This window comes from Schistocerca cancellata, chromosome 4 (genome assembly GCF_023864275.1).
Source record: "Schistocerca cancellata isolate TAMUIC-IGC-003103 chromosome 4, iqSchCanc2.1, whole genome shotgun sequence".
In the NCBI taxonomy this organism is placed as follows: Eukaryota; Metazoa; Arthropoda; class Insecta; order Orthoptera; family Acrididae; genus Schistocerca; species Schistocerca cancellata.
Genome location: NC_064629.1, coordinates 327026623 through 327049514, shown reverse-complemented (window position 1 = coordinate 327049514; position 22892 = coordinate 327026623). Strand labels below are relative to the sequence as shown.

Below are 22892 nucleotides of genomic sequence, written 5' to 3'. Positions count from 1 at the left end.
TTGGTCATATGTCATCCCACTGTGTGGTGGACCCAAAATGTGGTAACTGCAGATGATAACTCATGAAGGTAGTGCTTGTGAATAAGCAACTTATCATGTCAGTTGCACGTAACATTATCCTCCGTGTTCACCGGTTTGCTCAGTCTTCAAGAAATAAAATACTGGAATATAAATCTATTGACCACCTGTCATATACTGAGGCATGAAAAAAGATATGAATGCATACATCCCATCGATAAGACATCCAACTGTGCGAAATTCACAGCCATCACTCCCATGACCTCAATTTTTTTGGAAAACAGTTATCTCACTGCCCTCCTTTCTTGTGATTTCCATGGCACCATCTTTGGAAACCATTCCCACTCTTGGCCAGAGGAGCAGCTTTTTCCTAAGGTGTCTATCAGTGTCTGGGCTCCCTCCTGGGATTCTTGTCCATGCAAACCCTCAGATCAGAAACTTAATGTCAGCCAGTTGCTGAAGGAACTGCGATCTATAGGACATAGGGCTGTTTTCTCATCATCCATACCCACAGTTGCCACGAATAGGCCCTTGCAGGAATACCATCCATCAAAGGCTGCTGCGGTGGTGGAGGAGGAAGAGGAGGAGGATTGGGAAAATGCTACACCAGTGACCCTGGAGACACCGCATACCCCCTCCCCCTCCTCCTCCCCTCTCCCCCGCCCCTACCATCTGATTCTGAACTGATACGCGATGTGATTCCTCCTTTATTGGTGATGGGCAGTGATCCTGGAACATGACCTATTCTTCTGGCCCCTTCACTCCTAACTTGAACAACTTTGACTTGATTATTCAGTGGAATTGTTATGGATATCGTATATTCCTGAAATCCTTGGGTAACAGAAGAAATATTGAATTTAATTGATGAAAGGAGAAAATATAAAAATGCAGTAAATGAAGCAGGTAAAAAGGAATACAGACGTCTCAAAAATGAGATCGACAGGAAGTGCAAAATGGTTAAGCAGGGATGGCTAGAGGACAAATGTAAGGATGTAGAGGCTTATCTCACTAGGGGTAAGATAGATACTGCCTATAGGAAAATTAAAGAGACCTTTGGAGATAAGAGAACCACTTGTATGAACATCAAGAGCTCAGATGGAAACCCAGTTCTAAGCAAAGAAGGGAAAGCAGAAAGATGGAAGGATTATATAGAGGGTCTATACAAGGGCGATGTACTTGAGGACAATATTATGGAAATGGAAGAGGATGTAGATGAAGATGAAATGGGAGATACGATACTGCGTGAAGAGTTTGACAGAGCACTGAAAGACCTGAGTCGAAACAAGGCCCCGGAGTAGACAACATTCCATTGGAACTACTGACGGCCTTGGGAGAGCCAGTCCTGACAAAACTCTACCATCTGGTGAGCAAGATGTATGAAACAGGCGAAATACCCTCAGACTTGAAGAAGAATATAATAATTCCAATCCCAAAGAAAGCAGGTGTTGACAGACGTGAAAATTACCGAACAATCAGTTTAATAAGCCACAGCTGCAAAATACTAACACGAATTCTTTACAGACAAATGGAAAAACTAGTAGAAGCCGACCTCGGGGAAGATCAGTTTGGATTCCGTAGAAATACTGGAACACGTGAGGCTATACTGACCTTACGACTTATCTTAGAAGAAAGATTAAGGAAAGGCAAACCTACGTTTCTAGCATTTGTAGACTTAGAGAAAGCTTTTGACAGTGTTGACTGGAATACTCTCTTTCAAATTCTAAAGGTGGCAGGGGTAAAATACAGGGAGCGAAAGGCTATCTACAATTTGTACAGAAACCAGATGGCAGTTATAAGAGTCGAGGGACATGAAAGGGAAGCAGTGGTTGGGAAGGGAGTAAGACAGGGTTGTAGCCTCTCCCCTATGTTATTCAATCTGTATATTGAGCAAGCAGTAAAGGAAACAAAAGAAAAATTCGGAGTAGGTATTAAAATCCATGGAGAAGAAATAAAAACTTTGAGGTTCACCGATGACATTGTAATTCTGCCAGAGACAGTAAAGGACTTGGAAGAGTAGTTGAACGGAATGGATGGTGTCTTGAAGGGAGGATATAAGATGAACATCAACAAAAGCAAAACAAGGATAATGGAATGTAGTCGAATAAAGTCGGGTGATGTTGAGGGTATTAGATTAGGAAATGACACACTTAAAGTAGTAAAGGAGTTTTGCTATTTGGGGAGCAAAATAACTGATGATGGTCGAAGTAGAGAGGATATAAAATGTAGACTGGCAATGGCAAGGAAAGCGTTTCTGAAGAAGAGAAATGTGTTAACATCGAGTATAGATTTAAGTGTCAGGAAGTCATTTCTGAAAGTATTTGTATGGAGTGTAGCCATGTATGGAAGTGAAACATGGACGATAAATAGTTTGGACAAGAAGAGAATAGAAGCTTTCGAAATGTGGTGCTACAGAAGAATGATGAAGATTAGATGGGTAGATCACATAACTAATGAGGAAGTGTTGAATAGGATTGGGGAGAAGAGAAGTTTGTGGCACAATGTGACCAGAAGAAGGGATCGGTTGGTAGGACATGTTCTGAGGCATCAAGGGATCACCAATTTAGTATTGGAGGGCAGTGTGGAGGGTAAAAATCGTAGGGGGAGACCAAGAGATGAATACACTAAGCAGATTCAGAAGGATGTAGGTTGCAGTAGGTACTGGGAGATGAAGAAGCTTGCACTGGATAGAGTAGCATGGAGAGCTGCATCAAACCAGTCTCGGGACTGAAGACCACAACAACAACAACATATTCCTGACTTGGTCAGTCGGGGGGCAATCTCCAATACATGGTAACTGAAAAAACTTCACACGTCAAGATCGCTAAAAAAACATTTTATTGGAAGACCAGTTTTGACAAAACTGTGCTGTCATAATCCGTTCTTATGCTTTTGAATTTATACAATGTATTATCCATCAGTGTTAAAAATCACTTCACATTATGTATTTTGCAATTGTGACGCCGAAGTGTAGTGATGTTCATGGTAGTGGAGTGTATGAGGTGTGTTCAGAAAGTAAGGTGACTTTATATTTTGATGAAAAAATATTTATTCATTCATCAATATTCATGTTGTCCCCTTCAAAATAATCCACCTCAGATACAATACACTTGTGCAACGCTTCTTCCAATCCTCGAAGCACTTCTCATGAGCACTTTTTGGTACAGCCTCGAGTACTTCCAACGATGCAGTTTTTATTTCGTCAGTCATTGAAAATCTTTGTCCATTCATAGGTCTCTTCAGTTTTGGGAACAGGAAAAAGTTGCAGGGTGCCAAGTCTGGTGAATATGGTGGCTGAGGCATGATTTTGTTGTTTTTGGCCAAAAACTCTCTCTCAGGCAGGGATGAATGAGCAGGGGCATTGTTGTGATGCAAAAGCTGTGAATTGTTTTTTCACAACTTCAGATGTTTTTGTGTATTGCTTCTCACAAACGGTGCACAACGTCAAGGTAATACTTCTTATTGATCATATTACATTGAGGCAAAAATTCATGATGCTCTATGCCACGGTAATTGGAAAAAAAAAAAAAAAATGAGCAAAACTTTGACAGTTAATCGAACTTGGCTCTCCGGGATGCTTCCATTGGGGCGATTGAGTTTGGATTTCGATGTCATAACTGTAAACTCGTGTTCAGTCACTAGTTGTGACCCATTTGAGAAAATCAGGATCATCCTTGTCATTCAAGATTTCCTGAGCAATACTCATCAGATGGTTCTTCGGATCAAAATTGAGAATTTTCGGAACAAACTTCATTGACACACGTCTCATGCCCAAAACATCCAAAAACATTGCATGACACGAGCAGACCGATATACCAACATCCTCAGCAACTTCTCTTATGGTAATTAGACAATTTTCCAAAACAATTTTCTTCACAGCTTCGACGTTATCATCTGATGTTGATGTGCTGGGTCGTCCAGAGTGAGGTTCGTCATTGACATCTTCTCGATCATCATGGAAGAGCTTGTACCACTTTTTAACATTTTTTTACTTAGAGCAGACTCACCATATGCCACTGTCAACATTTCAAGTGTTTTCGCACTTTATTCCATTTTTAACACAAAATTTGATGCAAATTTTTTGCTCCATTTTTTATAATAATCGAAAATTGCTGAGCACACTGAAACACGTCTAACCTTTCTCTCTGTCAAAACAAATGAAGTATGCTGCACACTTGAAACTGTGAACATATGCACCAATATAACAAAATAAAGATCAATAATCGAATGTACATTGCCCACTCAGTTTGGAAAGTCACCTCACTTTTTGAACAGCATTTGTAAATATGCAATGTAAAGCGACTTGTAATACTGACGGATAATACACTGTCGGAAAAAAAAATCACAGTACCAAAAAGTAAATAATGTAGGATATGAAATTTTAGGAATATGTTTGTCTAGGTACATACGTAAGTGATTAACATTGCAAGATCATAGGTTAATATAAGTGCAAGATATTGGTACCAGAGGTCAGTTTGTGGAATGGAGTTCCATGCCTGTTGCGCTTGATCATACAATACAGGTATGATTAATGCTGTTTATGGATGACGCCGGAGTTGTCATCTGATGTTGTTCACATGTTGACACTCTGTAGACTATGTTGGGTTACAACAGCGATATGTTGGCGAGTCTTATTATGTGGGAAAACACCATGAAGAATGCTGTTTATGAAGGGCAGCACAACAGGCCAAATCACGAGACTGACGTATAAATTTGTGGTCAGGATGCATGGGATAACCACGGAGTACTCTTGCTGTCGTGTGAAATCGCACCCCAGACCATAACTCCAGTTGTAGGTTCAGTGTGTCTAGCACACAGACAGGTTGGTTGCAGGCTCTCAACTGGTCTCCTCCTATCCAGCACGTGGTCATGACTGGCACTGAGGCAGAACCAGATTTCATGAAAAAACAGACCTCCATCCTGTCCTCCAATGAGCTCTTGCTTGACACCACTGAAGTCGCAAATGACGATGGTTTGTGGTCCGTGGAATACGTGCTACAAAGCATCTTGCTCAGAGCTGTCCTTGATGTAACTGATTTGTAACAGTTTGTTGTGTCACTGTGGTGCCAGTAGCTGCTAAAATCGCTGCTGCAGATGCACTACAATGCGCCAGAGCCGTACACCAAACGAATGGTCTTCCCTCTTGGTAGTGCCCGGTCGTGCTGCAACCGTACATTTTTGAGACCACCACTGCCAGCAGTAATGTACAGTGCCTCCATTCCCGCAAAGTCTTTCCGCAATATTGCAGAAAAGACATCAGCTTCTCGTAACCCTATTATACGATCTTGTTCAAACTTGGTGAGGTGTTGATAATGGTGTCTTTGTCGTCTTAAAGGCGCTCTTGACTAACATCAGTTCACCATCCCAATGTCAAAGGCAAATAATCCTCACGACTGTTACAGCATGTATTCAAAGCAAACCTGATTCACAGCATCATAGTGATGCTACTAGCGCCACTCTTTATGCAACTGGTGCGAAATTTGAGTAGACTTCAACTTTCAGGTATAGAAACACTACTACCAACTTTCATTGATGTTGAACATCTCCTTCTTGGTGCTGCGATTTTTTCCCCCATTAGTGTATGTTGTAAAAATTCAAAAGCGTAAGATCTGATGATGACAATATAGCTCTGTCAAAACTGTTCGTTCCATAAAATGCTTTTTTAGTGATCGTGGCTTGTGAAGTTTCCTTCAGTTACTCTAATGGATATTACTGTCACCTGCTGAAACTATAACACTTCACCTGATCATTTCCCAACGCTGTGTGGTTATCATGCATTCTGACGGAAGTGTGCTGGTCCTGAGAGGGCATGCATCTAGAGGGGTCTGTACATTGGTTCACACTGATGTGATCAGTAAATGTACTCCCCTTTGCACCCTGATGGAAGCAGTAGTGGTGCAATTAAAAATGACCTTGTCGATCACCATTTGCAATGTGATCCCTTGTGGGTCTGGGGGTTAGAATAGGCCCAAGGTATCCCTGCCTGTCGTAAGAGTCTCACACTTTTCAGCCCTATAAATTCTTCTGTCCTCTTTCACCCCCATGACAGTATTGGATTTCTCTGTGCCTAATATCCAGCACAGTAGCCAGTCTGTTGCGGTGGGGCTGCCGCCTACCCATTTGGTCTTAGCCCCCCTGACAACACAGGGATTTCACTGCTGATGCCTGAGCTGTAAACTCCCCACGTTTGCCAAGGAGTAGATGCCTGTCTTCCTGGGGCATCAGGAATCCTGGCAACGGCCATCATGCCAGGTGGCCTTTGCTTTGGCTGGTTGGTGTCCGTGGGTACAGCCCCTGATCGGAGTGGGTGGCATCAGGGCAGATGACCCACAATGAAGCGGACTAAGTCATCTCTTACTGGTGACCGTACGGCGGCAACAGTCTCTAAGAAGGGCAAGATCGAGTACAGTGCTGACAGATATGACCCTAAATTGTTTCCCTCCCTTGCTGCACCATGGGAGGAACGTAGGGCTACAGGAAGAGAACCATATTCACCTCGGTGAATGGATGGGGGCTCCTTTGTATCTATGAAGCCTCTATTTTTTGTTGAACATCTTGAGGATAAGTTTGGGGAAGTGACAGTGCTGTCCAAGATGAGAAGCGGTGTAGTCTTGATTCAGACAGAATCCCCAGCGCAATCCCAGGCGTTACTCGCTTATGACCGGCTGGGTGATGTTTCTGTTTTCATCATTCCCCATAAAGGCCTCAACATGGTCCAGAGGATTATTTTCCATCGGGACCTCCTCTTGCAGTCTGACGACGAGCTCCGGGCCAATCTAGAACGGCGGGGTGTTCATTTCATCTGGTACGTTTACAGGGGACCCAAAGACCATAGGATTGCTACCGGTGCCTTCATCTTAGCCTTTGAGGGTGATTCATTGTGTGAAAAGGTAAAGATGATGGTTTACCACTGTGACGTTAAACCATACATCTCTCGCCCCTATGCAGTGCTTTAAATGCTGGAAATTCAGGCACATCTTCCTGCTGCACTTCCAACGCCACATGTTGAGACTGCAGATGTCCACTGCATCCATATACTCCGTATGCCTCCTCCCACTTGTATCAACTGTTGAGAGCAGCACTTCCCCTGCTTGCCAGACTGTGCAGTACTCCAAAAGGAGCAGAAAATCATGAAGTACAAGACCCTGGACCAGTTGACTTACCAAGAGGCTAAACATAAATTTGAGCAATTACACCCTGATCGGTTGACGTCCACATATGCTGCAGCTACATTACCAGCGCCATCACAAGTACCAGTTGTACCATGCTGTGTGCCACAGTGTGCCCTCCAGGCCTCCAGAATACATATGGCCCCTTAGTAGTAGGGGGAAAATCTCCTTCCGTTGCTCTCAAAGTACCTACTCGGGATCGAGGCCCCCCAAACGCAGGGGATATCGATCCCCTTCTACATCTACATCTACATTTATACTCTGCAAGCCACCCAACGGTGTGTGGCGGAGGGCACTTTACGTGCCACTGTCATTACCTCCCTTTCCTGTTCCAGTCGCGTATGGTTCGCGGGAAGAACGACTGTCTGAAAGCCTTCGTGCCCGCTCTAATCTCTCTAATTTTACATTTGTGATCTCCTCGGGAGGTATAAGTAGGGGGAAGCAATATATTCGATACCTCATCCAGAAACGCACCCTCTCGAAACCTGGCGAGCAAGCTACACCGCGATGCAGAGCGCTTCTCTTGCAGAGTCTGCCACTTGAGTTTGTTAAACATCTCCGTAACGCTATCACGGTTACCAAATAACCCTGTGACGAAACAGGCCGCTCTTCTTTGGATCTTCTCTATCTCCTCCGTCAACCCGATCTGGTACGGATCCCACACTGATGCGCAATACTCAAGTATAGGTCGAACAAGTGTTTTGTAAGCCACCTCCTTTGTTGATGGACTACATTTTCTATGGACTCTCCCAATGAATCTCAACCTGGTACCCGCCTTACCAACAATTAATTTTTCCCCCAGCCAGAGAAGCAACAGCCTCCTCCTGGCTCCTTTTGTGCGGAATGTGTGCCTCTTGGGGCCCTGTCTCCCAAGGTCTCCACTAATGCCACAGCGGACACTCGCCAGTGGCTAAAGGAGCCAAAAGCTGCTGGATGAAGAGTTTCACAGTCTTACTCCTTGCCTGAAGCTACTTCAGAGAAGTCCTCCCAGCAAGCCCCTAAAGGGAAGCGAGATGGCAAACAAACACAGAAGTCTGCTAAGAAAAAGGACCCTCTGGTGGCCCCATCACCACCAGTCCCTACCAGTTCTGCACCGGGAACTGCACCTGCGGATGAGGTGGAGATCTCAGCATCACCTGAGGACCTGGATCTCATTGATGCCTCATCCACAGTAGGAATGGATACAAATACTTAATCAGTGGCAGCAGGTGATCCTGAGGCATAACCTGTCTCCTTGCATGCTTCATGCCATGCCACCCTCACAATAACGTCATCCTCCAGTGGAATTGCGGCAGTTTTTTCCACTACCTGGCTGAGCTATCGCAACTGTTTAGCTTTACTCCTGCTTTCTGCATTGCCCTCCAGGAAACCTGCTTCCCGGCAGTGCGGACCCCTTCCCTCCGCAGCTATAAGGGATATTACAGGAACCGTAGTGACTATGATAGTGTGTCAAGTGGAGTTTATGTTTACGTCCGAAATTCAATATGCAATGAAGCTGTGCCCCTTCGAACCCCTCTTGATGCTGTGGCTGTCAGGATAGGGACGACACAGGAAATAACTGTCTGCAATGTATATCTTCCTCCAGATGATGCAGTACCCCTGAACCCATTGGCTGCACTGATTCAACAACTCCGTAAACCTCTCCTACTAATGGGAGATTTTAACACCCATAACCCCTTGTGTGGTGGCACTGTGCTTACTGGCCGGGGTAGAAATGTCGAAACTTTCTTGCCTCAACTCGACCTCTGCCTCTGAAATACTGACGCCTCCACACATTTCAGTGTGACTCATGGCACTTACTCGGCCGTTTATGCAGCCCAGGACTTCTCCCATATGTCCACTGGAGAGCCCACGATGACTTGGGTGGTGGTGACCACTTCGCCATCTTCCTGCCACCCCCCCCCACCCCCCCCCCCACCCTCCCCACCCCCCCACCCCCCCACCCCCCGGATGTCTACCAAGATGGGCTCTACATCCTCGCACGAACGAAAAAATGGCTGACATCGAAATAAGTGTCCAAGGAATAGAAAAGCAACTGAAATCACTCAACAGAGGAAAGTCCACTGGACCTGATGGGATACCAATTCTACCAATTCGATTCTACACAGAGTACATGAAAAAACTTGCCTCCCTTCTAACAGCCGTGTACCACAAGTCTCTAGAGGAATGGAAGGTTCCAAATGATTGGAAAAGAGCACAGGTAGTCCCAGTTATCAAGAAGGGTTGTCAAGCAGATGCGCAAAACTATAGGCCTATATCTCTGACGTCGATCTGTTGTAGAATTTTTTGCTCGCGTATCATGTCGTTTCTGGAAACCCAGAATCTACTCTGTAGGAATCAGCAATCGTGTGAGACCCAACTCACTTTATTTGTTCATGAGACCCAGAAAATATTAGATACAGGCTCCCAAGTAGATGCCATTTTCCTTGACTTCCGGAAGGCGTTCAATACAGTTTCGCACTGTCGCCTGATAAACAAAGTAACAGCCTATGGAATATCAGACCAGCTGTGTGGCTGGATTGAAGAGTTTTTAGCAAACAGAACACAGCATGTTGTTATCAATGGAGAGACGTCTACAGACGTTAAAGTAACCTCTGGTGTGCCACAGGGGAGTGTTATGGGACCATTGCTTTTCACAATATATATAAATGACCTAGTAGATAGTGTCGGAAGTTCCATGCGGCTTTTCGCGGATGATGCTGTAGTATACAGAGAAGTTGCAGCATTAGAAAATTGTAGCGAAATGCAGGAAGATCTGCAGCGGATAGGCACTTGGTGCAGGGAGTGGCAACTGACCCTTAACATAGACAAATGTAATGTATTGCGAATACATAGTAAGAAGGATCCTTTATTGTATGATTATATGATAACGGAACAAACACTGGTAGCAGTTACTTCTGTAAAATATCTGGGAGTATGCGTGCGGAACGATTTGAAGTGGAATGATCATATAAAATTAATTGTTGGTAAGGCGGGTGCCAGGTTGAGATTCATTGGGAGAGTCCTTAGAAAATGTAGTCCATCAACAAAGGAGGTGGCTTACAAAACACTCGTTCGGCCTATACTTGAGAATTGCTCATGAGTGTGGGATCCGTACCAGGTCGGGTTGAGAGAGGAGATAGAGAAGATCCAAAGAAGAGCGGTGCATTTTGTCACAGGGTTATTTGGTAAGCGTGATAGTGTTACAGAAATGTTTAGCAAGCTTAAGTGGCAGACTCTGCAAGAGAGGCGCTCTGTATCGTGGTGTAGCTTGCTGTCCAGGTTTCGAAAGGGTGAATTTCTGGATGAGGTATTGAACATATTGCTTTGCCCTACTTGTACCTCCCGAGGAGATCACGAATGTAGAATTAGAGAACCATACGCAAGTGGGACAGGAAAGGGAGGTAAAGACAGTGGCACGTAAAGTGCCCTCCGCCACACACCGTTGGGCGGCTTGTGAAGTATAAATGTAGATGTAGATGAAACAAGGTGGACTGGGAAGCTTTCATCTCTGCTGTCACCATTGAATCTCCCCAACATGGTATCATCGATGCGGTAGTTGAGCAGGTCACTAGAACGATCATTTTTGCGGTGGAAAACACGATCCCTTGTTCTTTAGGGTGCCCTTGGTGGTCGCCGGAAATTGCTGAGGCCATTAAAGAGCGTTGGCGAGCTCTACAGTGACATAAGTGGCACCCTTCCCTAGAGCACCTAATAGCTTCTAAACGGCTCTGTGCCCACGTTTGCCAGCTTATAAAAGACGGAAACAGGCGTATTGAGAGAGGTATGTCTCAACCACTGGGTACAATATGTCAACTTCCTAAGTCTGGGTGAAGATCAAATGTGTTCGTGGGTATCAGACCCCAACAGGTGTTGCTGGCGATAACATCAGTGGCGTGTTATCTACTGACGCAAATGCAATTGCCGAGCACTTTGCTGAGCAGTATGCTCGAACCTCTGCGTCAGAGAATTACCCCAGCATTTCACACACTCATATGGCGGTTGGAAAGGAAAGCACTCTTGTTCACTGAACGTCACAGTGAACCCTATTATGCTCCATTTACAGAGTGGGAGCTCCTCAGCATCCTTGCACATTGCCCCAACACAGCTCCTGGGACAGATCAGATCCACAGTCAGATGATTAAACAGCTTTTGTCTGACTGCAAGTGACATCTCCTCATCATCTTCAACTGGATATGATGTGATGGTGTCTTTCCAATGTCAGGAGAGCACCGTCATTCCAGTGCTCAGACCCGGTAAAAACCCACTTGATGTTTATAGCTGTCGGCCCATCAGCCTCACAAACGTTCTTTGTAAGCTGTTAGAACATATCGTAAGTCGGCGGTTGTGTTGAGTTGTGGAGTCACGTGGCCTACTGGCTCCATGCCAGGGCAATTTCCGTCAGGGTTGCTCTACCATTGATAATCTTGTTTCTCTCGAGTCTGCCATTCGAACAGCCTTTTCCAGACACCAGCACCTGGTTGCCGTTTTTTTATTTACGAGAAGCTTATGACACGACATGGCAACATTGTATCCTTGCCACGTTGTATGAGTGGGTCTCTGGGGCCAGCTCCCGATTATTGTCCAAAGTTTTCCTATCGCTCCATACTTTCCATGTCCAAGTTGGTGCCTCCCCTAGTTCCACCCATATCCAGGAGAATGGGGTCCCACAGGGATCTGTGTGGAATGAATCTCTATTTTCAGTGGCCATTGACAGTCTAGCAGCGGCTGTCAGTTCATTGGTCTAACCTTCTCTGTAAGCAGATGACTTCTGCATTATGTACTGCTCCTCCAGTACTGGAGTTGCCGAGCGGCGTTTACAGAGAGCCTTCCCAAGACGCAGTCATGGGCTCTAGCCCACGGTTTCCAGATTTCACGCATGAAGTCGTGTGTCTTGCACTTCTGTTAGTGTCGTACTGTTCATCCGGAACCAGAACTTTACCTTAATGATGATACACTCACAGTAGTGGAGACATCAATTCTTAGGGCTGGTTTTAGATGCCCAATTGACGTGGCTTCCTCATTTTTGTCAGCGGAAGTGGAAGTGCTGGCAGCACCTCAATGCCCCTTCTCTGCCTGAGCAATACCAACTAGGGTGCAGATCGCTCTACACTGCTGCAGCTCTACAGAGCCCTTGTTCAATCCCACCTTGACTAGGGGAGTCTGGTTTATAGTTCGGTGGTGCCCTCAGCATTCCGTTTACTCGACCCAGTGCACCACTGTGGTGCTTGCCTGGCAACAGGAGGTTTTAGGAAAAGTCCGGTGACCAGCATTCTGGTGGAGACTGGAGTCCCCCCATTGCAGGTTAAGCATGCACAACTGCTTGCCAGTTACGTTGCATACATTCAGAGTTCTGAGCATTCGAATTACCATCTCCTTTTCCCATCCGTGGCGGTTCATCTCCTGCATCGGAGGCCCAGGTCTGGGCTTAAGATTGCGGTTCGTGTCTAATCTCTTCTGTCTGATGCCTTTACCACCTATACTTGAGGTCCATTCACGTACACCTCCATGGTATACACCTAGGCTGAAGCTTCTCCTGGACCTTTCACATGGTCCTAAGGACTCAGTTAACCCCACAGCACTCTGCTTTCACTTATTCTCGATTCTTGACATGTACCGGGACCATGAAGTGGTTTACACTGATGGCTTGATGGCTGATGGTCATGTTGGCTTCGCTTATGTTCATGGAGGACATATTGAGCAGCACTCCTTGCCACATGGCTGCAGAGCTAGTGGCCATTTCTCGTGCTTATGAGTGCATCCGCTAATGCCCTGGCGAGTCGTTTCTTCTCTGTTCTGACTCCTTGAGCAGCCCACAAGCTATCGACCAGTGCTAACTCTCTATCCTTTGGTAGCGACCATCCAGGAGTCCATCTATGCCCTGGAATGGTCCAGTTGTTCCGTGATGTTTGCGTGGACCCCAGGCCACGTCGGAATCCCAGGTAATGAACTTGCTGACTGGGTGGCCAAATAGGCTACACATAAACTGCTTCTGTAGATCAGCACCCCTGTAACTGACCTGTAATCATTATTACATGATCATTATTCAGCTTTTGGGGCCAGAATGAGATAATCTCAGTATGCACAACAAACTGCATGACCTTAAGTAGACTACGAATGTGCGCAAGACCTCCATGCGGGCCTCTCACAGGGACTCCGTGGTTCTCTGCCTGCTCCGCTTTGGCCATACATGGCTAACACATGGCTGCCTCCTCTGTCGCGAGGACCCAGCTCGGTGTCACTGTGGTTCACATATGACTGTCGTCCACGTCTTGCTGGACTGCCTCCTTTTAGCCGCTCTGTGGCAGACTTTTAACCTTCCCAGCACCCTGCCTTTGGTGTTGGGCAACAATGCCTCAACAGCAGATTTAGTTTTACATTTTACTCTTGAGGGTTTTTATTTATCGTACCATCCAAGGGTGGGCATTTAGCGTTCTCTCTGAGGTCACCACCCTCCTTCCATTTTTACTGTCGCACATTCTTTGCATTTCTTTGTGTTGGTGGTCGTCTGTTCCCTACATGTGTTCATCTCGCCCTGTCTTTTTGGAGTGGACATTTTAACGTGTTGTAGAGTGGCTGGCTCATCCTCTTTTATTATTGTGACCAGCCAATGCAGACCATATGCTCTATGGTTTTAATACCTTCTTCCACTTTTCCTTGTGGTGTATGTTTTCTCTGTTTTTTGTTCATTCCATTCATTTTCTATTTAGGTGTGGTGTTGGGTGTTCTTGTGCCTTGGACTTTGCTTGCATCAGGAGAAAGGGACTGATGACATTGTAGTTTGGTCCCATTATACCCCAAACAGACCAACCAACCAACGATCTTCTGATTGACCATCCATGACCTATCTCCCCTCAGTACTTTTACCCACTTCAGTGCTGTCCGTGGCACCTTTTCAGTTACCGATCTAATGTATTGTCCCCCAGTCTCGTGGCTTCACTGCATATCAATCTTTGACAGTGACCACTTTCCAGTGATCCTGTTACTTCCTTGCCACTGCCATATGGACTGACTACCACATTGGGTGCTTTGAAGAGCCAACTAGCACGTGTCTGCTGTTATGCTCACCCTCTTTATGTAAGATTGTGTCTCCGAGGTAGTGAAAGACACACCCGCACCACTTCGAACTGCTGTTCCCTTTCCTACAGCTCCCCTCCACAGCCAGCCAGTGCCATGATGGACCAAAGACATTGCAGTAGCTTTGCAGAATTGCTGAAGAGCTGTGAAAAGTTTAAAGTTTCATCAGTTGCAGGCTGACCTTATCACTTTTAAGCGACTTTTTGCTGGGGCTCGCTATCTAACGAACACAATAAGAACGGAGGAAGTGTTACATCTCCTCCCTGGGAACGTATGCCTCATCACCCCAGTTGGTGGCCAATCTCCATAGTCCTTGTACCGTTAAAGATGAACAGTAGAATTAGTAGTATGGAGTCATTCAAAAGAAACTGTAGCAGTCATTCATTGAACAGTAGATGGGAAAACATTTAGTACTTGGGTAACACATACTTGACTGTTGTATGATAAGGTGTGTTCTGTTCTGCATATTCAGTTCCAGAGACAGAATGAAAAACTTGGTAGATGGATCCCAGATTGTCAGTTGTAAGTTAAAAGGTCTCCTCATGACACACTCATTTCATTCCCCGCAGAAATTCCTAACAGTAATTTTAGGGTCTTTTACTGTATTCATACTTATACACATACGATGTTGGAAATATTTCGCCCGCTGGAGTGGGTGAGCTGTTCTAGGTGCTTCAGTCTGGAACCACGCGACCACTATGGTCGCAGGATCGAATCCTACCTCGGGCATGGATGTATGTGATGTCCTTAGGTTAGTTAGGTTTAAGTATTAAATGAAACAAGCTTACTGTTTTATTTATTTCCACGATGCGTTTCAAAGGTTTAAACCTCCATCATCGGGTGGATTTGCATTATTTAGTATGACATTTGTGTGTGTGTGTGTGTGTGTGTGTGTGTGTGTGTGTGTGTGTGTGTGTGTGTGTTACGATTTTTGGAGGAACTTGTCGCACTGCCTAGTGGCGAAACATGACACTATTTCAGTACATGGTTTTGGATTTCTTCTGACAAAAAATTAAACTGATATCTAATGGTAAACATAAAATAAGTAAAAAAGAGTACCTTCAGTGGTCACAGGTTCCTATTCGCTGTCGTAACACATCAGATGTATACTGTCACATTTGTAAACAAATATGGCGTCTGGAATCTGCTGGGTGCAAGGTTCGTGTAGCAGAAGAGAAGACATAATCGCAAAGTACATAGAATATACATCGTAACAACATTATTACAGAATAATTATTTAAAGGATTTGGAGGTGGTTGTTTTGAGGTGTTGAATATATGTGTGTGTACTTCAGGTGACATATAAATATGATTTTGACAAGTTAAAACAGCATAACATTTGTACTCGTTTATACAATCAGGTGTAATGTTAAAATGGCTTAAATTTCATACTTGTTAATAACAATCAGGTGAAATGTTACAGACGTTAAGTACAATAATCATATTGGCTACAGCAGTAAAATTATACATAGGTGACAATATAAAATAAAACGGTGACTGGTAACAGTAAACTTGTTGTTTCATTTAATGTCAATAACAGTCACGGTAAAGCCTAACTTAAAATGTTCCCATTTGTAGGTTTAAGTAGTTCTAAGTTCTAGGGGACTGATGACCTCCAATGTTAAGTCCCATAGTGCTCAGAGCCATTTGGAAACATTTCATTGTATTTTTTGTTTATAATCAGCATTGTATGGATATATATTTAGTGACTAATTATTTTACTGGGTGGCTTTAATTCAGATGGTTACACAGAACCTAACAAAATAAATAAATAAATAAGCAAAGCACTTCATAACAATAGGTTTATAATATTCATAGACAGTGTAGAAACTTTCATAAATGAAGACAGTGAACTACTGATTTATATTCACACATGTTGGTAGAGAAGGATCTTGTTAAAGTTTAGTACCAAACTCGGTTAGTAATTATGTGAATATATAAACATAGAAGTATGTGCAGAGAGGAGGAGAAAATATAAGTTCATTTTTGTTACAGATCTAACATTGAAGAAAATAATTCAAAGTTACTGGCTAAGTTAGCTAAGCAAACAAGTTCTGGCAGTGTGCAAGGGACATTTGCTCCAGTTTGGCAAGTTCTCCGCTCTTCAGCAGAGAAACTGTCAAATTTACACATGCAGATGGTACAGAAAGTTACTGAACTGGTGAAGGAAGTTAGCAAATATGCCGAAGAACTTCATAAAAAACATAAATTGGTAACTACATAGTAATTAATAAATGTAACTGTGTGATTGCATACAGTTTACATCAAATTTTGGCATTATCTTTCTTAATGATTGTAACCTCACCTGTGTCTGAAACTGTAGCCTCTTTCATCGATTTCAGATGTGGTATTGTAACTGTATATTATTGTGTTTTGAGTCCAGTAACAAATTTTGAGCATTAAAGTATTTTCTGTTCCGTGACATTCTCTTGCAGTTACATTGTCGTGATAGTATATTCTCTCTCTTTTTTTTCCAACAAAAAGTATAATCTCTCCTTATACTACAGGAAATACCTCTAAGAATTGAAGATTTTTTGGTGATGGGTTTATTGTGTGTATTCCACTGTTAAAAGTGAACAATTTTACTTATGTCTGTAGTCTATTTTGTAATCAAATTTTCCTTTACAAACATTAGTTGGTTCATATGCTTGACAGTATAGTCTGTGATTATGCATTTTTTTTATAAATAACTAATTATGGTGATTTTGATAAATATATCTTGGGTGATAGTTTTACTTTGTTTTCGTTTCGTCTTTTGCGATTGGTGTTATACTACGTGTTGGAGACTCTTAATGGAGGGTAAGGAGGAGAACCCATAAATGATAGAGAGGTAGCAGGTTCATAATTCATATAATAAGAGAGCCACCTGTAAGTCAGAATATTGTTAGTTCACAGAATGGTAAGAACTGGAGTTGGTATGATGATTCACATTGCGTAAAGCTTTTTTTTCCTGTCAAAAACTATCAAGCTCCATTGTACTCCTTCTTTCCAATTGAAAGAGTGATGTCCTTGTCTTGGATGAGTATGCTGGATCATTCTGTCCAGTTAGACACTGAGCAAAGATGAATGAATGTGGAAAAAAATATTACGGAGCCCAAACATAAAGATTGAAAGCTGCTGCCATATGTTGTTCAAGAGATAATCTCAAAGTTTTAATTATCACTGTGGAAAACTCAAGCTCAGGCCATGGAACATGGTGATGGTGTTAGTCCTTTTGTCCATATTCACCCTGCAGTGCAACACATTTTTCCTCACAATGCATAATTTGTTGGAGACATTGGTTGTAGAAGCAACTTTTTTTTTGTACAGGTAATTTTTTCCATCTTGAAAATCACCTCATCATCATTCTAGAAATGCATACCACACAATGGTTTCTTCATCAGAGAAGGGGAGGAAGTAGCAGGGTGCCATGTCGGGAGAAAACAAGGGGCAAGGTAAAATTTGAGAGCCCAAAGAAGCAGTTCATGTGACTGTGTCTTTGGCAGAGTGAGTTGCTTGCTTTACTCCTTCGTCTTGGAGCTGTAGTGATGCACCCAGTAAATGGAGATTGGGTCACCAGAGAAGTCTCGTGAATTGACTTGACACAGCTGCAACATTTCTGCCTTCGTTCAGTGGGTGTTTTGAATGGGTGTGAGCAGTTGTGGAATCCAGCAGGTTGCACCTTTGACATGACCTAAGACCATGTTATACACTGAAGAGCAAAAGAAATTGGTACATCTGCCTAGTATCGTGTAGGGCCCCTGCGAGCACACAGAAGTGCTGCAACACTACGTGGCATGGACTCCACTAATGTCTGAAGTAGTGTTGGAGGGAATTGACATCATGAATCTTACAGGGCTGTCCATAAATCCATAAGAGTACGATAGGGTGGATATCTCTTCTGAACAGCATGTTGCAAGGCATCCCATATATGCTCAGTAATGTTCATATCTGGTGAGTTTGGTGGGTAGTAGAAGTGTTTAAACTCAGAAGAGTGTTCCTGGAGCCACTCTGTTGCAATTTTGGATATGTGGGGTGTCACATTGTCCTGTTGGAATTGCCCAAGTCCGTCAGAATGCACAATGGACATGAATGGTTGCAGGTGATCAGACAGGATGCTTACGTACATGTCACCTTTCAGTTATATCTAGACGTATCAGAGATCCCATATCACTCCGACTGCACATGCCCCACACCATTGCAGAGTCCCCACCAGCTTGAACAATCACCTGCTGACATGCAGGATTCATACCCATACACATACATCCCCTTGATACAATTTGAAATGAGACTAGTCTGACCAGGAAACATGTTTCAGTCATCATCAGTCCAATGTCAGTGTTTACGGGCCCAGGCGAGGCAGAAAGCTTTGTTACTTCCAATCATCAAGGGTAGATGAGTGGACTCGGAAAGCCCATATCGATGACACTGGTTGGTGGCCCAGCATTGAAATTTGCAGCAGTTTTAGGAAGGGTTGCACTTCCTTAACACTGAATTATTCTCTTCAGTTGTTGTTAGTCTCGTTCTTGCAGGATCTTTTTCTGGCCACAGCAGTGTCGGAGATTTGATGTTTTACCAGATTCTTGAGATTCACGGCACACTCACGAAATGCTGTGTCCCATTGCTTGTGTGTCGACTATAACACCACATTCAGACTCGTTTAAATCTTGATAACCTACCATTGTAATAGCAGTAACCAATCTAAGAACTGCACCAGACACTTGTCTTATATAGTCATTGCCGACCACAGTGCCATATTTTGCCTGTTTACATATCTCTGTATTTGAATACACATGCCTATGCTAGTTTCTTTGGTGCTTCAGTGTACAATGAATATACTGTTAGTATGTTATACTAAAGTATTATTCTCTATAGGACTGATGTTTACTAGTATTAGCTATATCCTAATTATTCTATTGTGGGCACATGTATACCGTTGGTGCCCCACCCCAAATCTCAATACCATACTGTAGGTGAGTGTGTGTAATTCCAAAACAGATTTGTCTTAAGACAGGTGGCACTATTATGGTAGAAAGGTGTTTTAGCATGTAGGTGTTACAGGAGATTTTTTACACATGTAGGTGATGTGCTCCATCCACGTAAGATGTTAATCTACTATAATATTTAGGAATTGGTGTTTTATCACTTATTTCAACTGTTAACTATGGCCCAGTATCCAGTTGTCTTGATTTATAATTCAGCAGAAACTCCGTCAGAACTTCTTTGTCCTCATTTAGTGCCAGTTTGTTTTATGGTGCATATTCTGACATAAGGCTAATGTACTCTGTATTATATTCACTGCTTTTTTAGAGCCTCAGCTTATGGAGGAGGCATCGTTGGCATAATTTACTACGTTTGAATTTTATGCAATTATTATGTCATTGATGTGCACAATAAACAAAAGAAACTCCACAGTCAAGAATTTTATAAGATGATTTTACTGTTTAATATGTGTCTCCCAGTTGTATGCTACAGCTTAACACATTGTCTTCTGTCAGTAAGATAGGATCTTAACAAATCTAAAGCCACTCCTCTGACTCCATAAGTTCCTAATTTACATAGAAGAATAGAATGAGTCAAAGCATTGGATAGGTCTAAAAAGGCGCCAATAACTTTTATTTCCATCATCAAGTTTATTCAATAACACTTGAAAAAAAAATGTAGCTACAGTTGTTATTGTAGACCTGCCCTTCCTAAAACTATGCTTATAGCCTTTTAATAAATTGTACTTACAGAACAATAATTCATGCAAGAAGTAGCCTTTCCAACCACTTACTAAGTATTGATGTCAATGAAAGAGCCTATAATTTTGTATGTCAGTAGATATTCCCTTTTTATGCACCAGTCTTATTTCAGTGACTTTTAGCAAGTGAGGAAATCACCCCTGACTGAAAGAGCTGTTTATTAAATGTTGTAGTGGCATTATTAAATCATTTTTGCATTCTTTCAGAAGTTCAGCTGAGGTGTCATCCCAGCACTGGATGTATTTGCTTTTAAATTGAAAATGGTTTTCAGGCTTTCCAATTCTGTAGCACACCTCAGGAAGAATGAATTACTGACATTGCTGGGTTTTAGCACTTTTGGTGGGTCAGTCACATCTTCCCTGCTCATCTTACTAAATTGGTCTGTGAATCTCTCATTCCTTTGGGTCACTCAGCAATTTTTCATTGCCTCTTGTTATGTTATTGCACACTGCCACACTGCATTGTATATCCCCCCTCCTGCATGTTCCTTATTTTCTATACTCCATGCCGTTTTCGTAACATTACTGGATTTCCTCATCTTTCCTGCATACATCTGTGCTGTTAATGTCTTAAGTGCTTCCCTGTAGGTTTTCTACAGATTTGGTATGTAGATTGGAAGTACTGCAGTTTGGTGTCTCTGAAAAGAATATATAAATCCTTCATATCCCCTGTAATTTTATTCCATTAGGGGGAGGTTTAAGATTACTGGAATTGTCAGTTCTCCTTAGTATTTTGACCACTGGGCACCCTTGACTAAGATAATGGGTTAATGTTGTATAAAATTTGTCTCACCTTTCATTAATATTTTCTGTCTCATATAGGCCTACCTGATCCCAGTTTGTGTGTGCCAGAGTTTCCTTTAAAGTGTGATAGTCTAGCTTTCTTTTATAGGACCCCATGAGGTACTACTACTTTGTCTGTATGAAGCTCTAGAACTAATGCATTATGATCTGAAATGTGGTTCTCAACAGTTCTGACTACAAGGTCTTCCTTGCTTAAGTTTGTAATAACATAGTCAGTACATGTCAGAGAGTCACATCTCATTTTTGTTGGTGTTGAACTCACATGACTGTAATTATAGGACTGAAACCTATCAATATATCGAAGATAATTCATACTATTATTAAGGAGTCAGTGTTCAAATCTACTACTATGATAGTCTGCTTTTTATGAGGTGAAAGTTTATCAACACGTTCCTGTAAATGAGAAAAGAATTCTTTCATGTTACTGTTAGGGGATCTGTATAGGCTAGCTATTATTAAACTGCTGTTTCTCAGCTTTATTCCTATTGCAGCTATTTAAAAAACCATCCTGCGTGCAAAATTATCCACCCAGTCAATTTTTTTGCTCTGGACATTATTTTTGACATAAATACCAACGCCACCGCCTTTACGCTGTTTCCTATGACATACACTGACAGTTTTATAATTACTTAAATTAATGCTATTCATTTCTTCAGTTTTGCACTGTAGTTCGTTCACAAAATAAATAGGAGGAGGACTACTACCACTCAGAAATTTGTCAGTTTGTTCAATTTTGTCAGTGAGATATTGGATGTTTTGTGATATTGTTTTGAGTGTACTGTCATTTATGATGATATTGACAAGTACTTTGCCTTCACGTTTGCATAGTGAAGGCTCCAAAAACGATTCAGTAGGACTACTTGTACTTTCAAACAAACTGTTTTTTATATATAAGGTTTTCACTTCAATCCTTTCTCTTACTATTTGATTTAATTTTTCACACAAATAACATTTACCTGCATAATTCAAGTGCAATCTATGGTTAGTGTGTTGACCTCTATCCAACTTTCTTATGTCTGGAATTGATTATGACAAGTCTACATCTACATGATAACTCTGCAATTCACATTTAAGTGCTTGTCAGAGGGTTCATCGAACCGCAATCATACTATCTCTCTACCATTCCACTCCCGAACAGCGCGCGGGAAAAACGAACACCTAAACCTTTCTGTTAGAGCTCTGATTTCTCTTATTTTATTTTGATGATCATTTCTACTTATGTAGGTTGGGCTCAACAAAATATTTTCGCATTCGGAAGAAAAAGTTGGTGACTGAGATTTCGTAAATAGATCTCGCTGCGACGAAAAACGTCTTTGCTTTAATTACTTCTATCCCAACTCGCGTATCATATCTGCCACACTCTCCCCCCTGTTACATGATAATACAAAACGAACTGCCCTTTTTTTGGACCTTTTCGATGTCCTCCGTCAATCCCACCTGGTAAGGATACCGCACCACGCAGCAATGTGGTAAGCTGTCTCTTTAGTGGACTTGTTGCATCTTCTAAGTGTCCTGCCAATGAAACACAACCTTTGGCTCGCCTTCCACACAATCTTATCTATGTGGTCTTTCCAGCTGAAATTGTTTGTAATTTTAACACCCAGGTACTTAGTTGAATTGACAGCCTTGACAATTGTACTATTTATCGAGTAATCGAATTCCAATGGATTTCTTTTGGAACTCGTGTGGATCACCTCACACTTTTCGTTATTTAGCGTCAACTGCCACCTGCCACACCATACAGCAATCTTTTCCGAATCACTTTGCAACTGATACTGGTTTTTGGATGACCTTACTAGATGGTAAATTACAGCATCATCTGCGAACAACCTAAGAGAACTGCTCAGATTGTCATCCAGGTCATTTATGTAGATCAGGAACAGCAGAGGTCCCAGGACGCTTCCCTGGGGAACACCTGATATCACTTCAGTTTTACTCAACGATTTGCCGTCTATTACGTCGAACTGCAACCTTCCTGACAGGAAATCAGAAATCCAGTCCCACAACTGAGATGATACCCCATAGGCCCGCAGCTTGATTAGAAGTTGCTTGTGAGGAACGGTGTCGAAAGCTTTCTGGAAATCTAGAAATACGGAATCAACTTGAGATCCCGTGTCGATAGCAGTC

At 42.8% G+C, this 22892-nt stretch overlaps 1 protein-coding gene across 1 annotated transcript in view; it reads left to right on the top strand.

Moving 5' to 3' along the window:
- Positions 1–22892, top strand: part of LOC126185202 (F-BAR domain only protein 2) — a 318103-nt gene that overhangs the window by 26251 nt on the left and 268960 nt on the right. Inside the window, exon 3 of the mRNA XM_049928080.1 lies at positions 16235–16451. Within this exon, the coding sequence (XP_049784037.1) occupies positions 16235–16451 (217 nt within the window). The remainder of the gene's footprint in view (positions 1–16234; positions 16452–22892) is intronic.